We start from the raw sequence: 21,225 nt of genomic DNA on the forward strand, positions 1-21,225 counted from the left end.
GGCATGCACTCGCATGTGCATGCATGCATGGGTGCATGCGTGCGTGCGTGCGTGCATGCATGCATGCATACGTGACTTGCCTCTGGTGTCACTTGGCTGATTGCTCCCTGTGTCTTTGTTTCTGAGGACCTCAGTTGGATTACGGGGACACTGCTCCAGTATAACCTCTTCTTAGCCAATGGCAAGTACAGCAACCCCAGTTCCAGAGAACGTCTGATTTAGAAGCCCTCGGGGTTACATGTCCTTTGAGGGGCACAGTTCAGTCTGTATAGCTTCTTTTGGCCTGTTTGCTGGGCTGTGGGCCCCCTGCCTCCTTTCTTGCTGGGAAAGAAAGCTTGCAAAGGCCCAGGTCTTAAGTGAAGCTGGTGGGGCACTTGTGAGGGCACCATGGGCTGGCTAGGGGTGCTCTTGATCAGACCCGCTGCCTCAGCTGCTTTCAGACCTTCTCAGAACCTCACTCTTAGTGGTTTCATATGGCCCACGGTTCCCTGGCTGAGGAGAGCACTGTCCTGAGGGTCAACGGGAGACTTACATGAAGGCTGAGACCACTCAAACACTAAGACACTAGTTGAGGCTTCCTCACTGCCACAAACAGGAAGCAGGGGCCTTACCGCATGCCCCCCCCCCCAGTGCTAGGTAAACGACTTAGCAGAGTGGGAGGGAGCTGGGACTTTGTCCCACCCTTCCTGCGTGACCTCTTATTTAGGATATGCTGTCTCTTGTTCATGGGCCATGTGATGGGCCTCTTTCTGACCCCCTGTCTGAGTGCCACCCCCGTCACGGAATGCAGATGTGTGGGTTCTAACTGCCTGGAGAGGAGAGGGGACAGTTCCTCTCTGGTTGTGTTGCTGTCAGGAGTAAGGCAGCAGTTTGACCCCATGGCCAAGGAGAAGCACCGAGAGCTTGGGAGGCTCCAGTCGTCTCCAGCCCGACGGTCCATGGATTGAACAGGACGAGCCTGGCCAGTTTCATAGACTCTGTCTTAACCACGGTCCCCGATGTCTTCCGATGGTCCGGGCTGCCTGTGAAAAAAATAAACCACTGTGATTTGGTCAGTAGAGGGCAAATGATGGGAAAACCAGTCAAGATCACCCTGCATTGAGAATGAATTGACCGTTAGAGAAACTTGGGGCTGGCCAGTGGCTGTTTTCTCATAGATTCCCGGAACCCGCATGGCCCCTTTGCTGGCGAAGCTGGGGAGTATTGTCCCCTGTGGGGAGTGGATTCTTCCCTATGTTGTACCATGGCAAGCCCACTAAGGATGGAATTCTAGATGCCATTTCCTCTTTCTCTCAAGAAGTCATCAGGCTGGGTCTTGGCCTCTCCTTCCCCTAAAGACTTAGCGGGGCCAGGAGCCTTCACCTTTTTGATATCACCTTTCCTGCCATCTGTCCCTGTGACACTAGGACCCTCCATCAGTCACATGGGACAGAGGAGCCCCAGGGAAGCTGGAAACTCAAGTCCAGGTCTGAACTGAGACAAGTTCTTGGCCTAGTCAGCCCCCTCTCCTGGATAGCATTAATACAGCCACGAGGAAGACCCAGTATTTTAATATCATTGATCCGGAGACCACCTGCTTTCCATCCGGTCCCTTCACTAAGGCAGTATAATCTTTAAAACATCGTTCCAATCACACCATTCTGTGTTCAGAACCCTCCAGGGCCCTTCCCTTTCCAGACTGTGAGTTACACTGTGTTCACTAAAATTCGTGTCTGAAGTCCTGACCCCAGTACCTCTGAGCAGGACTGTACCTGGTGATGGTATTTAAGAAGGTGATTAAGTGAGAATGAGGTCACCAGGATGGCCCTAATCCAAACAACAGTGTCATCGTAAGAAGAGATTAGGACGTTGACACAGGGGGAGAAGACCTTGTGAGGCACAGAGGGCCAGAGAGACGTGCCCAGGCCAACAATTCAGACAACACCTCGGTTGCAGACTGCTCCGGAATTTTTTTTTTTTTTTTTTTTTTTTTTTTTTTTGGTTTTTCGAGACAGGGTTTCTCTGTGTAGCTTTGCGCCTTTCCTGGAGCTCACTTGGTAGCCCAGGCTGGCCTCGAACTCACAGAGATCCGCCTGGCTCTGCCTCCCGAGTGCTGGGATTAAAGGCGTGCGCCACCAACGCCCGGCCATATGTTGTTTAAACCACACATTCTGCGGTGTGTGCTGTGGTGGCCTGGGCACAAGTAACTGATGCAGAGGCTAAACTCCCAAACTTGCCGTGAGCTGTGGGCCCTCCCACCAGAGCTGCGCCCTTCCTCTCCCCGTGGCTCACCTGCTGATGCTGGGCCTTAGCTCCATCCGCCTCTGTGTGGTCAGGCCTTCCTCTGGGCCTTTGCATATGCTCTCCCCTCCACCTGCCCTGCCCCCCCACCTCCGAAAGGGAGGCCTTCGTCTCCTCTTGTCATCCTCCAGCCAAGCGCCTGGTTCCTCCGTAGACCTTTCCTTGATGTAAGCATCCTATTTTATTGCCTTAGGATGGAATTTTCCTCACATTTCAGCGCTTCTGAGATGATCACACACGACTCTAGTTAGTAGTGCATCAGACTGAGTCAGCGTCTGCCTGTCTTGGTGATGGTGGTGTGGTGGTGGCGGTGGTGAGGTACAGCACCTGTATACTCGTTTGGTGACTCTCTGCCGTCCTCACCGATCTCATTTTCTCCCCATCGTCCCATCGTCCGTTGTGTTACCGAGGATAAAGTGTAATCACATCAAATGAATGTCACCATTATAGACAGGAAGGTAGTTCTGCTTGTGGTCAAGTGCTGATCCTGGAAAACAGGTGCCTGAATCTGGCGATCCATACTGGCTGGGGCCATTCACTACCTCTGTGAGAGATTAAGATTCGGATTTTAACGCCCCTGAGAACCAGCAAGATGGCTCAGTAGGTAAAAAGGCTCGCTGCCAGGCCTGACGACCCGAGTTCAATCCCCAGAACCCACATGGTGGGAGCAAAGTACTGAGTCCCTCAGGTTGTTCTCTGACTGTCACATACATGTCACTGCACATGTGTCCCCACACACGTATACAAAATAACTTAATGTTTAAGAAAATTTAAAAACATCCCTAAAGCACACGCCTTTAATCCCAGCACTCCGGAGGCAGAGCCAGGAGGATCTCTGTGAGCTCGAGGCCAGCCTGGTTTATAGAGTGAGATCCAGGACAGGCTCCAAAACTACACAGAGAAACCCTGTCTTGAAAAACAACAACAACAACAAAAATCCCTAAAACTTCATATGTGGATGCAGTAACCTATTCAGAAATAAACATAAGTTAACTAAAAATCATTAATCATCTTTTGAAAGTTTAGAAAGATGACTGGGAATAACACACACACACACACACACACACACACACACACACACACACACACACACAAAATAAAAAACACTCTTGATAAAGAGAATGTAAAACCTAAGAAGATACTTTTCAAAAATCCAAAAATGTGAAAATACCAAGGAATAAAAGTAGTACAAGATTTCTCAATCCTAACCAATATAATACAAGATTTCTAAATGATTTTATGAAATACATAAAAGATTAGAAAAACAGAGTAAAATATCAAGTCTGGGCAGTGAGATTCAGTGTGGTAAAGATACTGCTTTCCCTAAACTGAACATTGAAAGTCCCGAGTAGGACTGGGACATGAAACTCAGTGCAGAGCACTGGCCTCAAGATACTAGCTCAGTGGTTTTCAACCTGTGGATTGAGACCCCTTTGGAGGTCGCATATCAGACATCCAGCATATCAGATACTTACATTAAAATTCATAACAGTAGCAAAATTACAGTTATGAAGTAGCAATGAAAATAATTTTGTGGTTGGGGATCATCACAGAATGAGGAACTATATTAAAGGGTCACAGCATTAGGAAGGTTGAGAACCACTGATAGAGATTAAGACCCCAGCACTTCAAGGGAAAAAAAAAATCCCAAAGTTGTTTTGTTTTGTTTTGAGACAGGGTTTTTCTTTGTAGACCTGGCTGTCCTGGAACTCACTCTGTAGACCAGGCTGACCTCAAACTCATAGTTGTACCTGCCTGCCTTTGCCTCCTAGTCCTAGGTCTAAAGGTGTGTGTGCCACTATTACCCGGCCCAAAGGGTTTTTAAAATAGTTTATCTAAGAAAGAAAAGTGCTCAGGAACAGCCAGGCAGTTTTGAAATACATAATGAAATTTGCAACCTCCAGCAGATACAGTAAAGACTATAGTAATCAAAACATAAGGCATAGGAATAGACAAATGGATCAATGAAAAAAATTGGCAGAAATATAATTACACACATACACACAATGGCACAATGGCTGGGTTTCAAATTAATGGAGAAAGGTTAGTTCACTTAATGTAAAGTATTACAGGAGACCTGGGCTTGTGATATATGTCTGTAATTCTAGCACACGGGAGGCTCTAGATATTAAGGCTAGCCTGGGCTACATGTGGAAACTCTGTCTCACAACAACATACAACCAACTATCCCCCAAAACCAAAAACTAAAATAAACCCAACCAACAAAAATCCAGAGAATGTTGTAGCAATCGGTTATTTATTTGATAAAAGTCTAGAAGTCTGCCGGGCGGTGGTGGCGCATGCCTTTAATCCCAGCACTTGGGAGGCAGAGCCAGGTGGATCTCTGTGAGTTCGAGGCCAGCCTGGGCTACCAAGTGAGTTCCAGGAAAGGCTCAAAGCTACACAGAGAAACCCTGTCTCGGAAAAAAAAAAAAAAAAAAAAAGTCTAGAAGTCTGTCAGTCATTTAGCAAATAAATACATGAAAAATCACTCACATCACACTAGCAACCAAGGCATGCAAATTACATTAAGTTCACAGTTTGTTAATCAGATCTACAAGAATGAGACGTAAAAGGCATAAAAGCTGATGGAAGGAAACTTGACATGCTACAGCAAATTAAGACCCAGTCCTTGACCTCAAAACGTTGACTCTGGAAGCTATTCTCCTGAGAAATAGTCCATCCTATAGCACATTTACAGTTCAAAAGCTTCCCATTGGCATGTTCAGAATCAGGTCATTGTTATTGATTTACACAGTATTGACAAAACTCATAGTTTTTGAATGGCATTTAAAATAACAATCTCAGGAGCTAGCTAGGAGTGTGGCCCGGTGGCAGAGCACAGGTTTACCACAATCGCCTGAGTTTATTTCTCAACACCAAGAAGAAGTTTAAAAGTTCAGAACAATAAAAACAAACAAATAAAAGCACTGTGATGGTGCAGCATGGCCCCCAGGAGAGAGCCTGGCCTGCACACCCAGCTCCCTAAGACCCCTACGGAAGTCTCTCTGGAAAAGGTCTCCTCGTGGAAAAGGCTTGTGAATGAGTGCACTCATTTATAAGCCCTCTGGGCAGTGTTTTGCTCTTAATCTTTTGACTGTTGTTTATAAATGGCAAGCTGCCCTCTGTTCCTCGTTTGGAAAATTCAGGAGCTGATGGCGCCCAGGCCTGCCAATGCCTGGCTTGAGGCTCCTTCCTTGCCTGTTGTGAGTGAGTACAGTCCCGGGCCGGGCCTCCCAAGAACACCTCTTTTGAGCACCGAAAGGGAGCTTTATTTTAGATAAGAAAGCAGCTAGCGCTTGGCCAACACGGTCCCTCCTGCGCTCCACTTGAATGGGCGAGTCCTTCACGGAGGACATTGTGAGCACACCCCCTCAGTCCCGAGTATCTCCAGCTTTACCCCTGAGGTGGTGGAAGCTGCCTCTGTATTCTGTGGTGGGCCCTAGAGCAAGTGTGCCCTTCTCCCCATTGGAAAAAATAGCTCCCATTCTTTCCTTAATCCACAGCAGAGGCTGTAAACACCTGAGCAGCAAATATCTCCACTGGGGGAGGCTGTGGATTAGGTGGGACCAGCTCAGCATGGCTGAATAAACTAGTTCAGGCAGGCGAGGTGCCACCTGGGGCACTTACAGAAGAGTGTGTCCGGTGGCCTACCCAAGGGGTCATAAGTAGAATAGGTCTTTGCAGGAAGCATTGTGCCAGTATGCTGGAGGGGTCTCTGGTTTGTTCCCACACATCCTTAGCCAGCTATGCGAGTCCCTGGCTGGGGATTTGCAGAGCGACTTTTTGCTCCGTGTTCCTGTGCTGCCCTGGCCTCATCCTCCAGGCTCCCTCACCAAACAGCCCGCTGCACCCTGAATTTCTCAGACGTTCACCCTGACACCGTGGGACTGCTCACTCATACCCTTCCCTCCTGGCTCCCCAGGGCTCCCAGGCCTACCTGTCTTCAATGCACAATTCTAGTTGACGTCAGTGGAGGTCCTAAGGACCTCCATTTTTCAACCACTTGTTCACACATTGGGCAGGCTCTTGGGAGGGGTGCATGTGGTGGCGGCACAAGGCACAAGGCGGACTGTGGCGCCGTGGTTGAGGGGGCAGTTGCCCCCGGGAACCAGGAGGCAGTGATGCCCGCTCACTGACCCAGCTGTTGGAGTGGTACAGCTCTCCCAAGGGAAGACAAAGATTGGGAAGGCCCAGGGATTGGTGGGCTGCGTGGCTGTGAGGAGTGCGAGCAAGAGTTAGTTGGGAGGCCGTGGCTGAGCCCCACGCAAGTGAGGTGTGGGAGAGAGTGGAGGAGAAGAGAAGGTTAGAGGACGGTGGACTGTGGCATGGCTGCCACCTGGAACCAATGCTGTGTGTGAATTCCCTGAGATCCTTGCTGTGAGGTGGCCTGCTCTAGAAGGTCTGGGCAGCAGGAGGGGTTTCCAGCATCACACCAGGGATCTCTGGGAATGCAGCCTCGCCTCGGCCGGGCGGCACATTGCGTCAGGTCTTTCCCTCCCGATTCAGGTTGGCTGCTTCCTGAAGACTCCGAGGTTCCCCATCTGGGTGGTCTGCAGCGAGAGCCACTTCAGCATCCTCTTCAGCCTCCAACCAGAGCTCCTGTCCAACTGGAAGACGGAGCGGCTCTTCGACCTCTATTACTACGATGGCTTGGCCAACCAGCAGGAGGAGATTCGGCTGACTGTTGGTGAGATACCCTAACGGGTCTCCTCAGGGAGCCTCCAGGCTACTCCAAAAGCAGCCTTAGAATGCCTTCTTGGGATACTCATGGGGGCCAGAGAGTGATGCTAGCCTGCACGGGAGGGCCATGGATGGACCTTGAGCACTTGACCATAGAGTGCCCTGTGAGCGTTGCTGATGGGTTTGGATTTGCTTTTAAGGAAGTAGGGAGTCACGGGAGGTTTTAGAGCAGGATAATAATGAGGCCACATGTGTTTTTAGGAAAAAAAATATTGTGGTAACTGAAGTAGGGCCTGGGTTTGGTGGAGGCTGGAGGTGAGAGGCCAGTGCACTGTCTAGGTAAGAATCCATGACCAAGAAGGAAGGTAGATCCAGTTAAGATGGAGATGAGAGCGTGATACTCAGAGGGTTGGGTTGGCTCCCTGGAGTTGCCTGTCCTGGACTCAGGGCGAGTGCATATCCTGAGATGATGTGAGTGCTTTTTTTCTCCCTCCTCCCTAGACACCACCAAGACCAGCCCAGAGGACAGCTGCAGCGACCTTGTCCCTCCCCTTGAGCTCTGTATCAGAACCAAGTGAGTGGGGCTGCCTCTAACGTTGTAAAACTCACCCTGAGGCGAGGATGTGCATTGACTGGGGACATTAGACCTGTAGATAGACAAACAGCTTCCTGGGTAGCTTGATGGAGAGGGGTGTGGTCAGGTAATACCAAGCAGCTGATAAGACACTGGGATGGGGACTTACACACTTAAGCAGGTGTCTCCATGGGCTGAGGGAGAGGGAATGGAATAGAACTGGAAGAGGACATGGATAGCCAGGGTGTGGTGGTGGGGCAATGGGATGACCAGGATGTGGTGTGAGGGGATGAGATGGCCTTGATGTGGTGGGGGGTGGCTGCCCACAACAGCAGTACCTGCCTACCCTGGTGTGGTACAGCCAGTCTGAACACTGAGCAGAGACGTCCCTGTCTCTAAGGCACTGGGTAGGTCCTTGAGACCTCATCCAGACTCTGCATTCAGGGAAGGTTGTGGCCCAGGCTAGAGTTGGCACAAGCCTATCCCTTCCTTCCCTAAATATTTGGTTGTGCCCTAGGCTGGGGCTGTGCTCTGCAGAGCCTGTGGGCTGTCGCTGGTAGAAGCCTCTGGCTTACTTGGCCAGCTCTTCTCCAAGTCTGTAGTGGCGACTGGGAGACCTTAGTGTGTGGTAGAGAAGCATCGAGGAGCATCTCGGGAGGGAGACCAGGTTCTGGTTGCTTTTCCAGGGATGTAGTGCGTGCCATAACGGTTCCGAGCACGAGTTCTGGAGCAAGGCTGCAGGCTGGCTGTGATACACTGGACTTCATTTTCTGACTTACTTTGTCATCTGTAAAGTGGGGGCAATGGCAGCTTGGAGCCTGCATGGATAACTTTCTAGCATTAGCTTTCACTGTCATCGTCCTTGGCACTCATGACTGATGCTGTCTCAGAAGGAATCTGTTTCCCCGTGGCTGGGGCCAGAGCCACAGCCCGGCCCTGAGAGTCTGACCACCTGAAGGCATACCTGGAGTCCAGGCATGCTGCCCCTTGCAGACAAGCCTTTGAATGGGACTGAGGAAGAGAGCAGGGACTGTTTTGGCACTGTGGAAGCGTCAGGAAGGGGAAATGGGAGGGCTACAGGCACATCCCCATTGTGCCAGTTCCCTGCCCCCCCCCCCCCCCGGGATACAGCATTCCTGTAGGTCATAGGCTGGCTGTTTTCATCAGAGGATCAGGGGCACATGTGGGTTGCTGTCCTTTCAAGTACAAAGGGCCACTCATTCAAGGTGATGAGTGAAGGGCTTTGAAGGGGAAAGGAGGTGACATTGGCCTTGGCATTTAGTGCAGGCTAGTACAGGAGGCCACAGGATGACGTTTCTGACGGAGAAGGGCCCCAGCTGCCCCCTAGGCACAGCCTCTTTCTACAGCATACAGACCACTGGGATGCTCCTTGATATCTCCTTTTGACTTTCTCTTTGTACCCCTCCCGCCAGTGGTAACCCTTAATCTCTTCACTGCCCCTTTTGTGGCAATAGATCGTTCCTGGTTGGCCAAGCAGCCCCAGTCTTGACTGGCCTTCTGGAGCTCAGCCTCTTGGGCAGTTAGTTGTTTGAGAATGACTCAGGGTTTTGGCCCGTCTTGAGGTAACCCCTTGCCCTGAGGTGGCTGGCACGGAGCTCAGTTCAGAGTCATCGAGGGTGGGCTTGGATCTCTTCTGTTGGTGCTTTGGTCTCTTGGGACGATGCCTAACCCATTCTATCCCAGTGACCCCTTGTGAGGGGAGCTGGAGAGCAGGTTGAGTTGGGGCGTGGTGCCTGGCTTTCCATGCCCTCGCTTCTGCTCCCTGACCTGGCCATAGCCCTGGCCTCTTCAGAAGTGCTTCCCAGTGTTTGTCATGGAGAGAAATATCACCATTTATATAGCATACAGGGTTAGGGACAGCAGGCCTAGGGACTTTGGGCATCCCAGACCCCATCCATCCCCAGGAAGCCTAGGGGAAGCCCATGTGAATTCTGGATCACTCACTGGGAAGTCGTCCCAGACATCAGCTCCTTTGCAGAATATGTTAGAACTGGAGCCTCCAGGGCCCCCAGGGCCTCTGTGCTGAGGCCTGAGGATGTGAAACTTCAGTGCAGTTCCTAGTTGCTACTGGTGCTACAGCCCTAGGACCACTTCAGAAAATATTCCTTCTTTCATTTGTGTTTAAAGTGTGTGTGTGTGTGTGTGTGTGTGCGCGCGCACATACATACCTATGCATACTATGGAGGCCAGAAGAAGGCAGCAGGTATCCTCTCCTCACCAAATTTCTTTGAGGCAGGGTCTCTTGATGAACTTGGGGCTCATGTTTTCTTGGATAGTTTAGAGGCCAGCACGGCCCAGCAATACTCACATTGCAGGTGGAGGTAGAGACGTATGTGGGGCACCTGGCTTATCAGCTGGTGCTGGGATTTGAACTCTGGTCCTCATTGGTGCTCAGAAAGCACTATTAACTGTGGAACCATCTCTCTAGGCCCTAGAACTACTTTTCAGAAGTGCTGGTTAACAATGGGTAAGGGCCTTCCCAGGCCCCATCTGTGTCCATCTGCCTTGTGAACCTGCCTTTGGGAGTCAGTTACCAAGAAAGGTACCAAGCCTGAATGATAACCAGAGGCCAGGGAACTTTATTCCTAACAACAGGTTTTGGCCTGCTCTGCTTTCTTGTTACATTCGCCATGGTGAGTCTACCTGGCCAGTTACCATGGGAGCTCTTTCCCAGAGTTTTTCCCAGAATTATTGCCGGAAGGCTGAGTGGGTGAGTGAAGAGTGGAATGGTTGGGTCCCTGTCCCCTGGATCCATCAGATAACATGCCACTGTAATGGGAAACAGCAGGCCAGGCATCCTAGTCCAAGGGGGTTGAATTACAAAGGCTTTGTGTTTTGTTCTTGCTGCAGATTCTCAAACAGCTCAAAGGAGCAACTTGGGAAAGTGGCCCCTGAGGTCACTCTGAGGACCTGCTGGAATGGTCTTGGCTATGGGGTTGAGGTGAGGGGGCAAATCCTGCTGCCCGTAGACCTGCCTTAGAGTACAGCTGGTACCATAGCCCATGCTCAGGTCACTGCCAAAACCAGAGTCAGATTTCAAATACATGGTGGGATGCAGCTGAATGTTCCGAATCCTCCTGTCCATGCAGGAGAAGAGTGGCTAGCTGGAGCACCTAGTGGGCCAGGGGCAGCTTCCTCCTCCTCATGCCAACTCTCCTGGAGGCTCTGGTCTCGATTCTTTAGAAGAAACAGCTGGATACGAATCACTTCCCACTCTCAGGGAGTTCAATCAAATGGAAGTCAAGTTCAGAATCCACCCTGATCCAATCCAGGGGAAGATGACCTCTTGTCCTTACGGCCAGCCTTGCTGCTTTGTAGGAACTGGTGACCTACCCTACAGGACGGACCTATCACATATCTGGCCATCTGGCGATGGGCTTAGTCCACAGAGGGGTGCCCAGACCCCCCTCAGTCTAGCCCTTTCTTTAATAGATGGGGAGGTATAGGTTGTACAGTCACATTGAGTCACCAGCAGCATAGACTGTCACTGTCACTGTCCCAGCCCGGTGGCCAGTGACCGAGCGGACAGTGTGATTTCCTGCCACCTGGCTGTGTGGCCACGGAGGCATTGCACAAGCCCAGACTCCGGGTTTTGCCTTCAGAGAACAGCATCCTAATTAGAAACATTGCGAGTTCTCTGCGCTGTCCCTGCTCTTGAATGATGCGCATCTCAGCCCCACAGAGTGTCTTGTCACCTTTCCTGTCCCGGGAATGTGGGGTCCATCTCTTGCCCCTCCCCCTGCTGTTCTGAAACCACATCAACCAAACCAGACTCTTTGGGGGTCATTTCTAACAGCACACACTGACCTCTCCCAGGCTTCCATCCTCACTGGAGTGCGAGAAAAATGAGACAGTTGTCAGCAGGCCAGAGAGAAGAGGAAAGCGCTCATAACCGGGCCTGGAGCTAGGGCCCAGATGTTTCTGTTTGGAGGTTCAGACAAGAGATGGAAACTGGTTCCACCCAGGGTCGGTGTTTCTGAGGTCTGGGAGAGCACCTACCTTCCTTAGGGATGCCCTGCCCTCCTATGCACCCCACTTCCCTCCTGCTGGTGCCCGTGCCTGGGCTCCCCATTCACAGCGCCCCTTAGCCACAGAAGGGGCTCTCCCTGGCATCCCACTGTCTGTGTCAGACACACTCTTGTGTGTGCTGCTGTCCACATATTCCCCCCTCTGCCCTGGCTTGTCACATCCTACGGTTTGTCCTCCTGAGCTCAGTTCTGTCCATCTGTCAGTCAGGTATCACTACCTCTTTCCTGAGCTGCTGTGACAAAGTAGAACCACAGAAGATTCCCTGACCTTTATAAGGGGCTCTGAACATGTGGGGAAAGGCAGGCAGGAAAGGGATCAGATGGGGTGAAGGCATGGGGGTGAGTACAGGACAGTGTGCTGAGTCGTGTAAAGAGTGAATAAAGACCTGGATTTCCATGTGGGGGTCTGGGGGAGGCAGTGGGCTCTAGAGTCAATGTATAAGAGGAGAGCTGGGGTAGAGGAATGTCCCCGTACCTCAGAACTCTGGGTGACAGGTGATATCAGCTCTTTCTGAGCCTAGCACAAGTGCTGAGAACCATCTCCAAGCCAGATCTGTTCTGCAAGGGGTCTGGACCTGAGCCTAGAGAAGGTTGGGTGTGCCAGGGGAAGGACTGGCCACGGCCACAGGTGGCAGGGAGCATGCAGGCCTAGCTCTAGAACCACTTGTAATTCAGGATGGCCCAAGGGACAGAGCTGTCTGGAAGATCAAGGCCAGCAAAAGAACTCCTGGGTGTATCTTCCGCAGTCTGGAGCATGGAAACCAGGCCTGCCTACCTTTTGCTACCGCCTCACGCGGGCCCTTTTCCTAGGTGAAGTCCATCGGGTTTGGCAGTGGTCTGGTTCGGTTCAGGCTGGAGCCAGCAGTGCTGCCGTGATTGCCCTGAGGCGGGGGGGGGGGGGGAGCATTTGCATGCCATGGCCCTCTCTGGTGAGGTTGCTATTGGCTTTGAGCTCAAAGCTCAACTATTAAGTTGGGGGTCCTTGGTAGGGTGGTTTTTCACCTTTGGGATTATTTGGCAGTCTTGAAACACTTTCGGCAATTATAGTCCGGGAAAAGAGCACGAAATGTCCCATAGTGGGCCAAACAGCTCCCACACCAGAGTTATCCAGTGCCAAGGTGCTTTGAAGTGCACCATCTGCCTGCCTCCTGAGTTACTGCTGCTGACAGCCCGGGCCGTTGACTCCCGCTGCAGCTTCGGGCACCTCTCCGTCTCTCCCATTCCTTGCTGCTGCTGCAGCCTTGTCCAAGCTCTTCTTCATTCAGACCCACTGTCCTGCCCAGCCCTTCCCGCCCTCCAGACGGCTGATTCCTCATACCATAGCAAAGTGCGTCTCTCCGCGGCCTTTGCACCTGGCCAGGATGGGAGGGCTCGTTTCCTTGTGAATGGCTTCAAAACCAACCATAGACCCAGCAGCGTGCCAACGAGGCTCCGTGACTGGTGTGACACAGATGTTCGGTGACGGGTGAATGTGACTCACCCTGCACTGAAGCCAAATCCCATTTTGTCTGTCGGGAGCTCCTGAGAGAGCTTAGGTTTGCCTCCCACGGGGAAGGCAGAGTCTGGGGGTTGGGTGGGTATGGAGAGAATGACAGTCTGGACCTTGGGGACCAGGCTGAAGGGGGATCTGTCCCTCTCCATTGTGTCTCCTTTTTGTCACTGTTTGTTTGGGAATCTGCATTTAAGATGTGTTTGTTTGTTTGTTTGTTTGTTTAAGATTCATTTATTTATTTTATGTATATGGGTGTTTTGTCTACATGTACATCTGTACACCAGAAGGCATTGGATCCCATGGGGTTACAGTTACAGAAAGTTGTGAGCCACCATGGGAGTGATGGAAATTGAACCCAGGACCTCCAGAAGAGCAGCCAGTGTTAAGAGCAGCCAGTGTTCTCAACCACTGAGCCATCACTTCAGGCCCCTAAGATCTTGGTACCCAAGACTTTGCTGCTTATATACAAATCTTACTAGAACAATAAAAGGATTTTTAATGGTGTACTTTCAGGGCTGCAGAGATGATCAGGAAGAGATAATTAAAATTTTCAAATAGCCTTATATTGTTACAGTTCACTGAATCGCTACTAACTCAGTATCTGCAGTAGATCAGCCTGCCTTTCAGAACATAGGCCCAGCACTGCTCTACCGATACCTGCTCATATGTGTGCCAGTTAGAGCAGGGACCATTTCCCCTGCTCATAGACCTGTGCTGCCTCCCCTGGGACCTCATGAGATCCCAAGTCTTACCAACAGAAGACTCCTCATGTAACCGTCAATTTCTCCAAGTTCTGTCAGGTTCCCCCCCCCCCTACAGTGGCTGTGACTACCACTTAGACAGTGGAATGCAATGTGGACACCTTCCATCAAAGTGGGTGTGTTCTGTCTAAGTGAACAAAGTTGGTAAGAGTGCCCTGGTTCTACCTGACATACAGGAAGCTTGGGAAGTGGTCCAGAGCAAGAGATCGCTGAGCCACCCAGGTCCCCCATACCTAGTAGATTATGAGACCGACCCTTGGGGTCCTCCTGCTGATGGTTAGGAAGGATGCAGGCAGTGTTGAATGTGAGTTTGTTGGCATTTGTTTCCAAACACAGGTTAGGCTGGACCTTGTACGGGCGATTCTGCCAGCACTGGCTTTTGAAAGACCTGCTTTTGAAGTTGTTTCTGAGTACTGTGACCAAAGCAGAACCAAATGCCTGTCCTGCAGGCAGTTAGGGACGGACTGCCAGAAAGCTGCATGACCCTAGCGGGTGAGGTCTTTCAGCATTGCTGGGTGCCACCAAATGACACCAAAGAGAACACAGAACTTTGGGGACAGTTCCTCAAATGAATATTTATGCCTAAGCTGGTTTTCCCCACCTACCTATTCTAGCCTTTTAAATAGACTGGGTTTCTAAAAAATTTTTATTATTAAGAAATTTTCTATTCATGTTACATACCAACCACAGATCCCCCTCTCCTCCCTCCTACTGCCCCCCAGCCTTTCCCCCCTAGCCACCCCCCAATTTCCACCTCCTCCAAGGCAAGGTCTCGCATGGGGAGTCAGCAGAGCCTGGTACATTCAGTTGAGGCAGGTCGACGCCCCTCCCCCTGCACCAAGGCACTCAAGGTGTCCCATTATAGACACTGGGCTCCAAAAAGCTCGCTCATGCACCAGGGATGGATCCTGATCCCACTGCCTGGGGGCCTCCTAAACGGTTCAAACTAAACAACTGTGTCGCCTATCCAGAGGGCCTAGTTCAGTCCCATGGGGGCTCCACAGCTATTGGTCCACAGTTAATCCATTTCTACTAGTTTGGCTGGTCGTCTCTGTAGGTTTCCCCATCATGATCTCCATGTCCCTTGCTCATAGAATCCCTCCTTTCATCAGTTGGACTTCTGGCCGTGGATCTCTGCATCTGCTTCCATCAGTTACTGGATGAAGGCTCTATGATGACAGAGTATTCACTAATCTGATTACCGGAGAAGGCCATTTCAGGCACCATCTCAGCTATTGCTAGTCATCTAAGGTGGGGTCATCCTTGTGGATTCCTGGGAACTTCCCTAGCACCCTGTTTCTCCCTATTCCCATGATATCTTCATTTATCATGGTATCTCTTTCCCTGCTCTCCCACTCTGTCCCTGTTCCAGCTCAATCCTCCCATTCCCTTATGTTCGCATCCCCCATCCTTTGCCCTCCATCACCTCCCCCCACTCCCAGTTTACTCATGTAGATCTCATCTATTTCCTCTTCACTGGATGATCTATGTGTCCCTCTTAGGGTCCTCCTTGTTAGCTAGCTTCTCTGGAACTGTGGGCTGTTAGACTGTTTTTTTTTTTTTTTTTTTTTTTTTTTTTTTTACAAAACATTCAAATGCCCAGCTTTTCTGGAACATTGACTAGGGTGTACATTAGGGCAGCCTTTTGTCTTACACAGGACTTTCTCACATCCTCAGTGCTTTGGGAATACTATATACTATCTTGTTCCTGTGGTGCCCTGGTGGGGCTAGAATGTGATGTTAATGTTCCTGTGTGACTGTGTACAACTTCTGTCTTCCACACCGAAGAGCATCCTATGAGAGAAAGAGGCGCAGAATTACAACTAAGATTTGTTGTTGTTGTTGTTTTTCTGCAAATGACAAGAACTCTCTCTTTTTTTTTTTTTAAATGGGAAATGGGATGATGTAAAACAGAATATATGAAATGGGGGGAAATACAGTTTATACATCTAACAAGAAGCTGCTTATAATCTACAGGAAAGTGAGTTAGAAGACAGAGTGAGTATGAATCCTGCTACCTCTGGAACAGTATTATTTTCAGCCTAAAAACTAGAGGTACTGAGGCAGCAGTTCAGAGGCCTGGAGAAGACAAGGATCAGCCTCGGAGGAAGGAAGTGGGAGTTGAGCTGGAGGATGGGCTAGTAAGGGTGAGGAACATTGGGTCCAAGGTGAACCATTCAATTGTCACTCCATAAAAATGGGGAGGTTTCAGGAGCGCCTGAGAATATAAAAATCTGAGGATGCTTCAATCTCTTCTATAAAGTAGCATAGTATTTACATATGGCCCACACATCTTTCTATATAGTTTAGTCTCTGGATACTTATAATATCTAATATGGAAACACTTGTTATACTATATTGTTTACAGAATAATAACAAGGGAAGTCAGGCTGTACATGTTCAGTACGGGCTAGTTTCTTGGCTTGTGGAGGGTGCGTTTTGGTTGCTGCTGTTTCTTGTTCTACAGATGGTTGATCTGTGGGTGACCCAGTGTGTTTTAGTTGTGTTCATAGTGCTGTGACCACAGTACCTAAAAGAAACAACTTAAAGGAGAGACATTTTGCTTGGTTCATGGTTTTGGGGGTTTAGCTAGTCTGGGTGGGGAGGGCATGCATAGTAAAGCAGCGGTGGAGGATGTTCCCACCATGGTAGACCAGAAAACTGAGTCTACAGGAGCCAGAGGTTGGGTATCATCTCCAGAGACTTACTACTAGTGACCTCACTTCCTGAAGGTTCCACAGCCTCCCAAAATGGCACCACCAAGAATTCAAACCACGAGCCTGTGGGGGACATTTCAAATATCAGTCATATCTCTGGATAGATAGGGCCTGCTGCTCCTGGTCATTCTGTTGGGGGGTGCTGCATGCAGTGTTACTCTGAAAGAACCTGTTTTCTCTCTTGCTGAAGTTCCCATCTTGGGAACTTAGGCTTTCCCAGAGAGTTACTGAATTAAAACAAGTACAGCTTCTCATTTTCCCTTGCCTGTGGCAGTTGCGATTTGGACTTGACCTCTGGATTTGCAAACATGATGTTGGTTCCCTCTCTAATAAACTTCATACACCGTGAACACGTTGTTAAGCCCCAGTCTCCCTGATTGCCCGATAGTGCTATCTGGCAACATGCATATTCTAATTTGTGTTGTCTTAGGATGCGTGTATACACAGACTACCCCTTGTGGTGGATTTGCATAGGTTCTTCATCTGCTGTAAATGTGATGCCCATTAATTGTTTGGAAAATCAACTCTATAGATTAGAGTCAGGTGTTAGGAAATCCCCTGGTCTCAACTACAGTAACTGTCCCATTGGATCCGAGATACTACCGTTTATCTACCTCATTTTCCTTAATTTATAAATCAGTTTTCAAAACCTGTCTTGTTCCTGTGGAACTCACAGACCTCAGTAGCTCCTGTGGCACATAGAGAAATGCCCTGGTCTGTTTTCAGCTCTCCAGCCTCCTCTGCACCTCTTTCCCTGCCTTTCTGGCTTCTCTTCTGGACCTTGGCCATCCCAGAATATCGTTTTCCCTGATTCCACAGGTGCCCCTGAAGGGCCATTGTCAGGCACTGCTGGACAAGAGCTGGGCCCCGATTTCCTTGGGTGCCATAAATCGTTAGAAAGCTGTAGTGCCAGCACCAGGCATAGTCAGCTGTGGCACAAATGGACAAGTTGCCTGTCACCTCTGCCTTCCCTATTGTTATCAGGGTGTCTGCTCTGCATGCCATATGGGTGTTTAGGTTGGGCAAAGTGGAAATCTAATGGGCAGGGTGGAATTCTCAAGGCCTCCTTCCTGGGCCTCTGTAGCTCTAACACTCTCCTGTCACTCTCTTCATAGATGGAAGGGGGCATCCGTGAACTGGAATGGCTCAGACCCCATCCTGTGACCCTTGGATACATCAAGCTCTGGCTTCAGCACTCATCACTGGGATGACCCTTGGACCCCAGGTCTTAGGGTCAAGTCTCTCAGAGGAACCCTCCTGCCTGAGTTTGCATGGCCACAGAGGCATACCGAGCCTTCCAGTTTCTTCCATGAAGGGCCGTGGTAGGGCCCGGTGCACCGCTGAGGTTCCCTCCTGACACAGCTGTGACTACCAAAGACAAGAAGGCCATCCAAGATCCTGTCTTCCATCTGCATCCCTCCTGGACAGCCCCTCTCTCCAAGGCCTCTGGTGTAGCTGGCCTTGGGGACTCTGGACACTTGTTACTACAGTTTCTATAAAGCAGAAGTCAAGTCTATGACCAGGGCCGAGACTTTGTGATTCATTAGTGTGAGGGGAGCGCAGATCTGTTCTCATCATGGCCAAGGTGGGACAGCGAGGTGGAGGCCCCCCAGTAGGCTAAGTATCTCCTAGCCAAGATCTGAGGACAAGCCCTGCCCTTTGTCTCAAGGATGTCCTTGTCAGGTCCCCTGGTCTTCCTGTTTTCTGCAGGAGCAGCATAGTCTAAGATACAAGCTATGTGGTCTGCTGTCCAAGAGTAGCCCAAACGCTAGAGAGTCTGCACCAGGGAGACCTGCTTCTCCTATGAGGCTACATGAGGATGGGGGTGAGTCTCGAAGGAGACTGGAATGGACAGGGATAGAAAGCTGCCCAGGGAGTGACTTTTTGGCCATGCGCGTGAGCCAAGAAGATGGGGATAAGCAAAGGGATCAAGTGTAGACTTCCCTGTGGCTATGGGGAGAACTGACTGCCAGTGTGAGTGGGCAGGGCTTTGGAAGTACTCACATTGCAGAATAAGGAGAGAGGTTGCATGGGAAAATGGTATATTCTGCATTTCGCTTACTACATTGGTGTCTGTCCTGTGGCTTTCATCAAGGAGTGTGATAAAGCAGCAGTGGGAGGCTGGGGCATAACTATGGGAGTGTCTGGATCAAAGCCAGAGTCCAGGGCTACTCACAGCAGTTCACAAGAGGGACCTGGGGCAAAGTTCCAGCCCTCAAAGTCCCTGTCATATGGCTATCCAGGTAAGAAACTAGGACTAAAAGAATGATGAAGCCAGCAGGTGCCTCCACCCCCAGCTCAGGGGCCATGCAGAGGTGGGTGCTTATACACGTGTCAAGAGAGGCACACGGGAGTTGTAGATGCTTTATGTCAGCCCATCTTTGGCCTCCATGTGTCCCCATGTGGTTTAAGAGCTCTAGGCTCTCTAGGGCTGTTTCCTCTACTGTAAGAATGCACCCCTCCTTTTTAGGGAGTTGGGGGTTTGGTGGGGACAACTACAGAGCTTGTCTTGTGTTTCTCTGGAAAGGGCACACGCTGTGTCCCAACTGCAGATCTTTGGGGCGACAGGGAGGAGTCAGCCATGCCATAGGAGAATGGGAGGGCGGGGAGGGCTGTGTCCTGCACCAGGCTCCCTTGGGGCTTGCTGTGTAAACTTTAGTGGCCATTCACAGCAGGTTCCCAGTAGAAATGCTTCCTATATCTCCTTGAAATGTTTATGCATTTGTTTTCCTTGGCCAGGGATGGGCCGCTGCAGAGTGCCTGGCTGAGGAAGTTGGTTTCCCTGCAGTGGCCTTGTTTATCGGCCTGGGGAGGAAAAGTATCTTTTCAATGAAACCCACTTAGTCTCCTTGCCAGGGGCGCTTTGGCAGCACTAGAGAAAACAAACAATTCCCAGCATTGCCGCAGAAGGTTAACCCAACAAAGCACAGAGCTTGCTTTTTCTAGGAGCCCAGATGCAGATACTTAGATGATGCCTTGGAGTGGAAGGTGGGCAGAGCCAGGTACCACCACTCGCAGGCTCCGAAGCCAGAATACACTCTCAGTTACCCTCTCCGCGCTATAGGAACAAAACACACGAGGCTCTGCCTCATCACAAGTGGGCACCGTCCACATGGGCTCCTTGTTTTCTCGGGATGCAGTGGCTCGACTTCTGTGGCTCATAGCCCTCTCCCAGCCTGTGTTAAAATCTGTAATGCTCACACACGTGTGTGTTAGGGGTCCATCGTTCTCTGTCTCTGTTCTCTACTTAGAGACAAAGTCCTGAATACGCTGGCCAGTCTTTTCCCATTGACTTCCCCCTCCGTCTTTAGTGTTCAAAGGATCTAGATGGACAAACAGGCCATGACTGTTGACTTCTGGCATTATGAAGAGGAGTACATGGGATAAGTGTAATGGCCACTTAACTCAAACCTCTCACGAGGAAAGGCCTCCCCTTGCCCTGGGATGGTCTCTTGAACAGGGTGCTGTGGCAGCCTGTTTTCACTCTCCTGCCTTGCTCCACGACCTCCAGACCGTGTGCTGTCTCTGGCTCTTTCAGAAAAGAGGGGTCGGCTAGACACTTCTTACTGTATAGTACAGCCATCCTAGAGGCTGCTCTTTGCCACCAGTGGGCACTCAGATAGCTCTGGCTCCTTCATATCTCAGGATGTCTTATGCTGGGCAGGTGTGTGTATGTGTGTGTGTGTGTGTGTGTGTGTGTGTGTGTGTGTGTGTGTGTGTTACCCTACCTACTGCTTACTGCTTAGGGTAGGCCAGCTTCCTCTGTGGGGGACAACCTCTTCCTCCATCCCCTTTGTGGAACACCTGAGTCTTCTCTCTGTGGATTCCACTTGAGAGCCATATGAAGCCCCACACAGCTTTGCCCCTACACACCGGATCAGCTCTGGCTGTGTGCTCGGTATCTCGGCTTTTTCCATAACTTTTCCAGGTGACTCAGCTGTGATTCCTTCCATTACAAGTGGGCACTGTCCGTGTGGGCACATGGTTTTCTAGGGATGCAGTGGGTAGGCTTCTGTGGCACATAGTCCTCTCCCAACCTGTATTAAAATCTTGAATGCTCACACACTAGTGTGTTAAGGAGCCATATTTCTCCGTCTCTTGCTCTACTTGGAGACACTCTGCAGTTCACAGCAGCTTTCCAGGCATTTTCCTGGGGCCTGTCTTACATAGCCTTAGGAGCAAGGACACATCTCTTTCTGTCCTTGAAGCTGATGCCTCTCTACAAAGACACCCTTGCTAACTGCGGGACCCAAGCTGCTCACCTTCACTCATGTCCAGATGGCTAGCTTGGTAGGACATTGGCTCTGTTCCCTTAGAGTGCCATGCAGAGCAGTTTCCAGGACAGCAGGGGTTCCTGGGGGTCAGATCTAGGCCAGGGCTTAGACATGTCCAAAGGTAAGGATACATTCAGACTTGACTTGATTGCCCCCAGTGTCTCTGTATCACAGGGACGGGACCAGCACGTACCAATGGACAGCAGGGCCTCCAGTCGGCTAAGAGTGAAGAGACTAGTGACCTAGTTACCACATGCCTTCATCTCTGCTAAGCAGCGGTGACAACAGAGGACTGTTCCTTGTTCTGGATGCTAGCTTTCCTACTCAGAGTGATGTCAGAGCAGCAGCGCCGCTGAGTTTCTCATCCAGGCTCCATCCCAACCCCGCTCAACCGG

General features: G+C 50.5%; 1 protein-coding gene across 3 annotated transcripts in view; it reads left to right on the forward strand.

Moving 5' to 3' along the window:
• The window catches only part of Mindy4 (MINDY lysine 48 deubiquitinase 4), a 112,401-nt gene extending 91,782 nt beyond the window's left edge, over positions 1 to 20,619 (forward strand). For all 3 annotated transcript variants that reach the window (XM_037203775.1, XM_028864101.2, XM_028864102.2), the window contains exons 16-18: positions 6,790 to 6,970; positions 7,465 to 7,537; positions 17,672 to 20,619. In XM_037203775.1, the coding sequence (XP_037059670.1) occupies positions 6,790 to 6,970; positions 7,465 to 7,537; positions 17,672 to 17,720 (303 nt within the window). In that variant the 3' untranslated portion in view covers positions 17,721 to 20,619. The remainder of the gene's footprint in view (positions 1 to 6,789; positions 6,971 to 7,464; positions 7,538 to 17,671) is intronic.
• The last annotated feature ends 606 nt before the right edge of the window (positions 20,620 to 21,225 follow it).

Source organism: Peromyscus leucopus, chromosome 3, assembly GCF_004664715.2.
Source record: "Peromyscus leucopus breed LL Stock chromosome 3, UCI_PerLeu_2.1, whole genome shotgun sequence".
Lineage (NCBI taxonomy): Eukaryota > Metazoa > Chordata > Mammalia > Rodentia > Cricetidae > Peromyscus > Peromyscus leucopus.